General features: G+C 40.6%; 1 protein-coding gene across 1 annotated transcript; it reads right to left on the bottom strand.

The window, feature by feature from the left end:
* Nucleotides 1–6,207: 6,207 nt before the first annotated feature.
* On the bottom strand, nt 6,208–7,149 carry LOC306797531 (olfactory receptor 52B2-like; the record flags this gene model as incomplete). The annotated part of the gene is made up of 1 exon (XM_079297454.1): nt 6,208–7,149. One exon carries the CDS (start codon nt 7,147–7,149, stop codon nt 6,208–6,210), a length of 942 nt encoding a protein of 313 aa, XP_079153580.1.
* Between the last annotated feature and the right edge of the window lie 3,924 nt (nt 7,150–11,073).

Genomic DNA, 11,073 nt, shown 5'->3' with positions numbered 1-11,073 from the left:
ATCGCAGGGAGTCGCTGAGATTTTCATGGCCCTCAGACTTTACCAACAGAAATAAAGGTTGTCTTAGCCTTAAATACCAATGATACAGTTTTATATACAGAAAGAAAACGACACTTATTACCACTTATTTTCACAGTCTTACATTTAAAACTACATTTGGAGCTTCAAATATAACAGATATAAAATGACCTGGCAACGCCACTGGATGAGTATACAGTATATTTAGGCCTACTGTTATTTAGAAAGAAATGTTCCTCATTGAATACCGTTTCCATCATCACTTCATTTACAGTATTTTCTGTTTACAAAATGGTTCAGTCTGCCAAAGGAATTAGAGCAGGATTGCAAATAAAGAAAATATTGTACAGTAAGGATCTGCATTCTTTTCATTTTTTTTCTCCTCCCTCAGATTCTTTGTTTATAAAATTATAGTTGACTGTATGTATTTGGTTTTCATCTAACTATGAAATAGGACATCATGAAAGTTAAATTGTTTTTGTGTTGTTGGTTTTGCTGTTTTTTAAATTATTTGTTTTCAATAAATGAAAACCATGAAATACGTATGTTTTAGAATATTTGATTTTCATTAATGGACCACACAGCAAACATCTGTACACCTTGTATATATTTTGAAGTGCATAATAAGTACATACAAATGTGAACACTTCTCTAGAGCAAACATATGCTCTAAAGACATATTTCAGTGCTGAAAGGATCCGTCATTGTTGTGATTCATTTCCACAGTCTTTCTTTCAAAATGAGCTCCTGTCATCGTATTCCTCATCGTCTATTTCCATGACATACAGTAGAACTCGCCAGAAGAGAAATGCTCTTAAACATACAGTATGGTAAGGCTCATAAACATATCTTAACATGGATATTAGAACCTTAACCATTCACAAAGCATGTAATCCTCAAATGGATAAAAGGATATGTAAAGAATATTTGACATAATTATCTATAAAGACTCTTTTGGGCTAAAGATTAAATTATACTGGATGTGAAAGTCAATATTGGTTCAGGATGAATGTAAAATATTTCATATAAAAGCCCAAAGCTTTGTTGAGAGGTTTAAATGAATTGTGGAAAACCATGAAATATGTGTTAGAATGATTTTATTTGATTAATGGACCACACATCAAACATCTGTACAACTTGTATATATTTTGGACTCTGCAATAATTACAGTGTGATTATCGGATGTAAAATAATTTGCAGACATATGGAGTGCATGATAGGTAAGGCAAGGCAAGGCAAGTTTATTTGTATAGCACATTTCAACAACAAGGTAATTCAAAGTGCTTCACATAAAACCATTAAAAGCATCAAAACATAAGGCAAAAGAAAAGGAGATTTAAAAACAATTAAGAACATTCATTGAAACATTAAAAAACAGTGCAAGAAATAAAATGCAGTAGTAAAATGCAGAAATGCAGGAAATTGATGAATATATTAATTGAATGTGGTTCAAGTAAAGGCAGCAGCAAACAGAAAAGTCTTCAATCTTGATTTAAATGAGCTGAGGGTCTCAGCAGACCTGCAGCTTTCTGGGACTTTGTTCCAGATATGTGGAGCAGAAAAACTGAACGCTACTTCTCCATGTTTAGTTCTGACTCTGGGAACAGATAGTAGACCGGTCCCAGACGACCTGAGGGGTCGGGATGGTTCATAAGGTAGCAGCAGATCAGAGATGTATTTTGGCCCTAAACCATTCAGTGCTTTGTAAACCAACAGCAGGATTTTAAAGTCAATTCTTTGTTGGACAGGAAGCCAGTGCAAAGACCTCAGAACTGGAGTGATGTGATCCACCCTCCTGGTCTTAGTGAGGACTCGAGCTGCAGCGTTCTGAATCAGCTGCAGCTTTCTGACGGACTTTTTACAGAGACCTGTAAACACACCATTACAGTAGTCCAGTCTGCTGAAGATAAATGCGTGGACAAGTTTTTCCAAATCCTGTTGAGACATAAGTCCTCTAATCCTTGATATATTCTTCAGGTGATAGTAGGCTGATTTTGTAATTGTCTTGATATGGCTGTTCAGGTTGAGGTCTGAATCCATAACTACAGCTAGATTTCTGGCTTGGTTTGTGGGTTTTAACATCAGTGACTGAAGCTGAGCAGTGATTTTCAATTGTTCATCCTTGGTACCAAAAACAATTACTTCTGTTTTATCTTTGTTTAATTGAAGAAAATTCTGGCACATCCAGTTGTTGGTTTGTTCAATGCAGTTACCCAGCCCTTGTATGGGATTATAGTCCCCTGGTGACATATCTATGTAGATTTGTGTGTCGTCTGCATAATTATGATAACACACTTTGTTGCTTTCCATAATCTGAGCTAGTGGAAGCATGTAGATGTTGAACAGAAGAGGCCCCAGTATTGAACCTTGGGGAACACCACATGTCATTTTAGTCAGCTCTGATGTGTAATCAGCCACAGACACAAAGTATTCTCGGTCCTTCAAGTAGGATTCAAACCAGTTAAGTGCTGTGCCAGAGAGTCCCACCCAGATGTTTAGTCTTTCTAGGAGTATGGCATGGTCGACCGTGTCGAATGCAGCACTGAGATCCAGTAACACTAAGACTGAACTTCTGCCATTGTCTATGTTTAAGTGGATGTCGTTGAAAACCTTAACAAGAGCAGTTTCAGTACTGTGGTGCTGTCGAAAGCCTGACTGGAAAACATCAAAGCAGTTATTTACGGCCAAGAAGTTGGTCAGCTGTTGGAAAACCGCTTTTTCAATTATTTTACTTAGAAATGGGAGGTTTGATATTGGCCTATAATTTTTCATCGTTGCGGAGTCTAAACTAGCCTTCTTTAGGAGTGGTTTAATAACTGCAGTTTTTAGGGCTTGTGGGAAGACACCTGAGAGAAGGGATGTGTTTACAATATGTAAGAGATCAGTGGTCATGCAGTTTGAAATATTTTTGAAAAAGTGTGTTGGTAGAATATCCAAGCAGCAGGAGGATGACTTCAGATGTTGTATAATGTCTTCTAGGCTTCTACGGTCGATTGAATGAAATTGTGTCATGATATTTGAATGGATGTTATTCAGAGATCGGGACAACACATATCCTGTGGTTGGTGTGGAGGCACTGACTGCTTGTCTAATTTTCAGAATTTTGTCAGTAAAAAAGGAGGCAAATTGATTGCATGCCCAGGTGGATTGGAGCTCAGCAGCTACCGACACTGGAGGGTTTGTTAGCCTGTCGACGGTAGCAAATAAGGCGCGTGTATTGTTCTTGTTTTTGGTTATGATGTCAGAGAAGAATGACTGCCTTGCATTTCTAAGTTCCAAATTATAATTGCGAAGTCTCTCTTTATAGATGTCACAGTGAACCTGGAGATTAGTTTTTCGTCACCTGCGCTCAGCTTTCCGACACTCGTTTCTCTATTCTGACCAGCGTAGCATTTCTCCAAGGAGATCTTTGCTTACCTGAGACAACCTTCACTTTAGTGGGTGCAATGGCATCAATAATATTTTTAACTTTAAAATTGAAGCCATCTACAAGCTCATTGACTGAGAGGCAAGAGAGGGCTGGTGTGGAGGAGAACTTCTGAATAAATAGTTCACTGGTGTTTTCAGAGATGTAACGCTTTGTCACAACCTTGGTTTGGACATTTGTGTGCAAGGAGATTGCACTCTCAAAGAAAACACAGAAATGATCAGAGAGTGCAACATCAGTCACAGCAACCTTGGAAATGTTTACACCTTTGGTGATGATTAGGTCCAGAGTGTACCCCCTGTTGTGGGTGGGTCCTGTCACATGCTGAGTCAGATCATAGTTATCAAGGACACCACATAGTTCTATAGACTCTCTGTCCTGGGGATTATCAACATGGATATTAAAATCACCAACAATAACAACACAGTCAAAATCAATACAGATTACAGACAGCAGTTCAGTAAACTCATCAAAGAAGGTTGCACAGTATTTAGGCGGTCTGTAAATGTTTAGGAATAAAGCTTGAGTGGAATTCAGAGCCACATATTCAAAAGAACTAAAATGACCAAAGGACATCTGCTTGCATTGAAGAGAATCATTAAATAAAATAGCAACTCCACCTCCTTTCTTATGCGCTCTTGTTTCACTCATGAAACTGAAGTAGAGAGGTGTTGATTCAATAAGAACAGCTGCACTGTTATCTTGATTTAACCAAGTTTCAGTTAAAAAGAAAATGTCCAGTTTGTGCCCAACAATAAAATCATTGATTAAAAATGTTTTTCCTGACAGAGACCTGACATTTAATAAAGCTAAGTTTAATGTGGTTAAAGCTTTCTTTGCCCAATTTATTTGGACAGGCTGACGAGGAATGTATGCTAAGTTTGATAAGTTTGCATGTTTACTATTGTTTCTTCGCAGCCTCACCTTTCTTTTTCTATAAACTTGCAAGACAGGAATTGAAGCGGCTAGCTGCATACAGGGCCCCGACTTTTCCTGGAGAGAGTCATTGGTGTCATTAGCCTTGTAGCCTGGACCCAGAAGATATCAATTAGTAGTGAGATTGCTTTTCTAATATATTAGTTTTATGCCGAAATTATATATAAATATGTGTGTCCTTAAATGACTTGGAGTTATGGTACTACAGCAGAAAGAAATAAAGTTATGTATTGTTCTAGCTCATAGTGTTTTAGTGTGTTGATGTTGTCTTTTTATAGTCTGATTTTGTGAACCGTGGCTGCAGAACACAAACTGAGTATTGCATTGTCTTTCTGTCTGTCAGGATTTCATTGATCATATGTAGGAAGAATGCTGAGGAGCCTATAAGGTCGTTGATGGGAAGGTTCAGCAGAATTAGGTACATTGGCTTATGCAGAGATTTGCTCAGTACAATAGTGAGGATTAGTCTTTTTTTTTAACCGTCTCTTGTGAGTCTTTGAACTTTATAGAAGAAAAATAAAATACATCACATATATCCTTTTAACATACATCAGATGAACAGCATCCTGATCCAGCTATATGTCTTCCTGCCCAGTGTGTCACAGCACTACAGAGATCCAGCAAATTTACAATTCTTTCTTCATATAATGAAGTATTAGATACAGTGTTTACATCTTTCAATATATATTTGTAGTCACACATATTCTGATCTGTCCACTTTGCCACACATATCGACAGTATTTTAATCTCCCCATAACATCCCTATAATTGTTTGCACATCTTATTCCATATATTGACATTACTAATGATTTCATGTCAAATGAGAAATGTGTTCCAGAATGAAACCCTCAACTTGCGATTGTGGCCCTTTTATTTCCTCCTTGTTGAGGAAAAACACATTTAATTCCTTTGAGAAACACTGCCGATTATCTATCTTCCTTTTTATTTGAGGAAATTACTCAATTCTATCATTTGGAGATTATGAGGAGAAAACAACAAAGAATAAGTAAAGGAGTTAAACAGTGTTTGTTTCTTGACAATTGATGGTGATTAATTGTATTTGTTCATGCAAACAGCTGTGGAATTAAATACAATTTTGTCAACACAATGCAAGTTGTTAATACATACCTTTATTGCAATGTCAAGGAAAACATGACCACAATCAGAATCATATTGTTTTAATTTCCACATCAGTAGTCCACCTTACAGTCTACATACATACAATGTATTCAGTGTTGAGACATGCACACAGTTTACACACTTGCTACTGAATTATTTGAAATGGAGCAGAATATTTATTTTTGCATTTCAATACATTTTCACTGCATGTATTTGGTCAGTGCAAGTGCATTCGTACCTGCAGTGAGATACGTTTGCTTTTAGTTTTTGCAACGTTGTAACTTTCAGTCAAACATATTACATTATGTACATCTGTCAGCAGTTTTTAAATGATCTGTGATTCACTCGATTGTGCTCAGCGGATGTCATTTTCCTTACCCTTTATTAAAACAGTTTACAGTCTAAAGTTTCAACCTTCAGATGAGCAATGATCCAGGCTGTTAATCTGTAACCTGTGAAGTGCTGATAAACACATACGAACATTCACATGGACAATAAATAGAGAAACGCACAACATATGCATAAGACAAATAATCAACAGGCACGGAGATGTGTAACTTCTCCGTAGTGCTGTAATACACGGCATGTTGTTGCTAGTGGAGCCTTCATTTAAAGGGGATTCTGAAATCATTGTTTGTTTAGGCGACATAATATATGACGCAAGTGCATGACTCCTCTAATCATGTCGAATTACAATAGAAAACTGGTTACAACTTAGACGAACAAATATTTCTTTTTAGGAACATCACTAGGCTCCGCTTCAGTTCTGTTGTTTTCAGTCCATAAATAATCGGGTTCAAGAAAGGGGGAAACAATAAGATTGATATACCAAGAACCCTTCTAATGTACGGCGATGCACTCTGAAAGCGATGAGTAATGAGCATAAAGGCAGCATTAATTTCAAAGGTTAGGAAAACAACTAAATGTGTACCACATGTCTGAAAGGCTTTTTTCCGGGCATCGGGGTGATTAGTCATGACACATGTACGCAAAATCTGTGCATATGTGTAGGCTATTATTGACAGTGGTCCGCCCTGGAGTAAGACGATAGTAAACAACCCATAGTAGTTGTTTATTCTGGTGTCCTCACAGATCAGTTTGGTCAATGATGGATTGTTACAGAACAAATCCACTATATTTGTCCTGCAAATTTTGAACCGTGTAAGCAACAAAATCAGAGTGATCGTCATTGAGAAATTTGTAAACCATATTAAAAAAATAATTATGATGACTTTTTTTGGACTCATGATAGCATTATACCTCAAAGGACAACATATAGCGATGTACCTGTCGTATGCCATGGCACTCAAGATCAGCAAGTTTCCTATGCCATAAAAATGAATCAGAAAAGCCTGAGTGATGCATGCAGAATGGGAAATCACTCTGTTCTGTGTCACAATGCTGTAAAGAAGATGAGGGAAAAAAGCTGTGGCTCCCAACATGTCACTAATGGGCAAGTTGAACAGTAGCATAAACATAGGCTTGTGTAGATTTTTACTGACAGCAATAGTTGACAGTACACACAAGTTGCAAAAGACAATAATAAGATAGGTGAGTGTGGCCAATAAAAACACTGGATAAATATGAGTAGCACTTATGCCCAATGGTACCAGTGTGAGTAAGTCCATATAAGATGCATTTTTAGACATCGTTATACCGTCTTTATGATGCTGTTGCCTTCAAAATTGAAAAAAAGCGTACTCTCACCTGAAAGAAATGTTTTTCTTAACAAGCTATTTTGAAATAAGGGCTATGCATTGATTCAAATGTGCTGCTGGTTGTATACTTGTTGCAGTACATTCTATGATCCTCACCTGTACTGCGCTATAAGGCACAATATAAAAGACTCTGTTATTTATTGCCACTACTTCAAAAACAAAGATGACTCATGGGGTTGGAACAGAATACGTCAGGTGATGCAATTGTTGAAAACAAACTGACATCATGACAGAACGAAAAGTTCAAACAACGTAGTTGTCTCTGCAACATAATTAATCGTATCACTTTTTTAATCAGCTGTCCCCTGCCTTATGTAAGATATGCCTACATGTTATATATATTTGGAATTTATATTTGTTGTCCTGTGTTTTTTGATTCTGACCATCTGGATTCGTCCAGTGACTGCTGTGAAAGGACAGCTGACAACATGGGAAAGACCGAGTGACAGCTTGGAGAGACAGCTGACTGGAGGGAACAGACCCCAATGGGGCCGTCATGGGCTAGCTACCCATGGCAGCAGTCCCCAACGCTGGTTCAGTTAGTTGGAGACACCCGCTAAATGCTACGACAAGTAAACAAAGGAACATACCCCTAGAGCCTGTGAGAGCGGGGGCGCAAGATGGCTCACATACTGACAACACGGTAACAGACCTAGGAACGGAAACGACTATGCACAAAGAGAGCACGACACATGCAACAACCACAACAGCAGCAGGACACAAGATTCAGGTGTGCATTTGTGGTTGGGAGAAAGTAACATCAGCATTAGGCCTGAAGATCCACCAAGGGAGGAAAAAAGTGTTTGAGAGAGCAGAGACATGGGCCTCGCATTGACCAGTACTTCTTACGAAGCAACCAGTCAAATGAAGCACAGCGACGGGACACAAACCAAAGTTCGCAGAGCATCAGCACCCCTGTCACTGAGGGAAATACAAGCACAGAAATGTCGGTGGAATGGCCCACCTAACCACAGAGACCTCCAATGGAGAAAAAGATCAAAGGGCACAAACCTGGTGTGAAGTGGCCCAAAGCTGTTGAAAAAAAAGAGTGGGAAACCATCAACAATGATCTATCCAAAATTTTGGAGCAGCAAGTGGGCACTACAACTAGAGAGCGAGAAAAGATGGGCGACATTATCTGTAACTATGGAGAGGAGCGCTTTGGGGTTAACAAAGTGAGAAGCAGGAAAACAGTACCAGCACCAGCCAACTCCAGGAGACAACAAGAAATGGACAAGCTAGTCAGAGAAAGGAGACAGATGAAAAAGCTGTGGAAGAAAGCCTCTGACACAGAGAGAGAAGGCCTTGAACAACTCCAAGCGGACATCAAGAGACGACTGGCAACTTTGCAAAGATCAGAGAACTTGAGGAAACTCCGAAGAAAGAGGGAAAAAACAAGAACACTGTTCTACAAAGATCCTTTCAAGTTCGTCAAAGACCTCTTCGCAAAGGAAAAAAGCGGAACTTTGAAAACATCTAAGCAGGAACTAGAAGAACATCTAGAAAAGGTCCACCATGACAGGAGAAAGCATGAGCAGATGATCATCCCATTTGACATCCCACCAATTAAACCTCCAGCTGTCAACCTGGACACTAGCCCTCCAAAATGGAGCGAAGTAGAGAACGCAGTCCGGCGGGCAAGAGCAGCATCTGCACCTGGGCCTAATGGAGTACCATACAAGCTCTACAAGAATGCACCGGACGTCCTACGCTTTCTTTGGAGGCTCATGACGATAGTGTGGCAGAAACAAATAATACCCAAGGCATGGAGAAGGGCTGGAGGTGTGCTAATACCAAAAGAGAAAGATGCATCAGACATTGGTCAATTTCGGCCAATCAGCCTTCTGAACGTGGAGGGGAAAATCTTTTTCAGCATAATATCACAGAGGCTGTCCACTTACCAAGAAAGGAACAAGTACATTGATACATCTGTACAGAAAGCAGGGATTTCAGGATTCTTTGGTTGCTTGGAGCACACAAGCATGATCTGGCATCAGATCCAAGCAGCTAAGAAGGACAAAAGAGACCTCCATGTTGTATTCCTTGATCTGGCAAATGCGTTTGGTTCAGTTCCCCATGAACTTCTATGGGAATCTTTCAACTTTTTCCATGTACCAGAGCTCATCACCACACTGGTTAAAACCTATTTCCAAGACCTGCAACTGTGCTTCGCCACAGCTGACTTTACTACAACATGGCAGCGCTTGGAGGTAGGCATTATGGCAGACTGCACAATCTCACCCTTGGCTTTTACAATGGCCATGGAAGTCATCATCAGAGCCTCAAAATGGGTGGTGGGTGGTGAACGAACAACGGCGGGGCTCCGTCTACCACAGATTCGCGCATATATGGACGATATGACAACACTGACCAATACTGCAGCGTGCACCAAGCGGCTACTTGGAAAGCTACAGGAGAACATCAAGTGGGCCCGCATGAAAATCAATCCAACCAAGTCTCAAAGTATCTCTATTGTCAAGGGAATGCTTAAAGACACGAGGTTCTGTATTGGCGATGACCCAACACCAACAGTATCTGAGCACCCTGTCAAAAGCCTGGGCAGATGGTACAATGCAAGCCTCAAGGACAAAGAGCAGGTGCAACAACTAAGGCAAGAAATTATCAACAACCTGGAGAACATCAATAAGACCGCATTGCCTGGAAAACTGAAGCTCTGGTGCCTACAATTTGGACTCCTCCCTCGGACAATGTGGCCACTCACTGTCTATGAGGTCCCGATAACAACTGTGGAGAAGATGGAGCGAACCATCACCTCGTACGTGAAAAAGTGGCTCGGTGTCCCACGATGTCTAACTAACATCAGCCTCTATGACAAAGGGGTCCTGGAACTACCTCTCACTAGTTTGACAGAAGAATACAAGTGTTCGAAAGTCAGACTGCAGATGACGCTGAGGGATTCCAGAGACAAGATTATCAGTAATGCTGCACTGCCCCTAGCAACTGGGCGGAAGTGGAAACCATCCAATGCTGTGCAGCAAGCAACATCAACCCTGAGGCACAAAGACATCATGGGGCAAGTTCAGCAGGGAAGAGGAGGCCTCGGCCTGACGGCAAGTGAACCAACTTGGCGAAAGGCCACAACATCAGAACGGAGGAAATTGGTGGTCGAGGAGGTGTGCAAGAGGAGGAGGTCGCAAGAAGTGCGAAGGCTGTCTCTCTCGTGAAGCAGGGACAATGGACGGGGTGGGAAGGTGTGGAGAGGAGAAAGATCAGCTGGAGGGAACTATGGGAAATGGAAGCAACAAAAATTTGCTTTATCATCAGAGCTACTTATGATGTGCTTCCATCACCAAATAATCTCCATCAGTGGTATGGCGAAGACCCAACCTGTGCCCTCTGCCCAACTCCAGCGACTCTCAAACACATCATGGTAAGCTGCAAGACCAGCCTCACGCAAGGCAGATATACCTGGTGGCACAACCAGGTCCTCAAAAGCCTGGCATCAGCGATTGACATCAAGCGGTGTGCGACCAACTCCTTACCCCCGAGAGTAGCCAATTCCCTGAAGGCAACAGCATTTGTCCGAGAAGGACAAAAAGCCCGCAAACATCCTTCCACCAAGCGAGAAACGGGACAATTAATCATGGCCCGTGACTGGAAGATGCTGGTCGACATCGGCCAGCAATTGATCTTTCCTCCAGAGATTGCTGCCACCAACCTCAGGCCAGACCTGGTACTCTGGTCCCCTTCACTGAAGACTGTGTACATCATAGAGCTCACAGTCCCATGGGTGAACGCGTTTGAAGAGGCCTATGTACTGTAAGAAATTTGAGTAAAAAACTGTAGTTAGTAGATATAATAAAAGTGTTTAATAATTCATAATTAATAATTCAT

This window comes from Melanostigma gelatinosum (genome assembly GCF_949748355.1).
Source record: "Melanostigma gelatinosum genome assembly, contig: scaffold_392, whole genome shotgun sequence".
Taxonomy (NCBI): domain Eukaryota; kingdom Metazoa; phylum Chordata; class Actinopteri; order Perciformes; family Zoarcidae; genus Melanostigma; species Melanostigma gelatinosum.
This window is presented reverse-complemented; position numbering and strand designations above follow the sequence as displayed.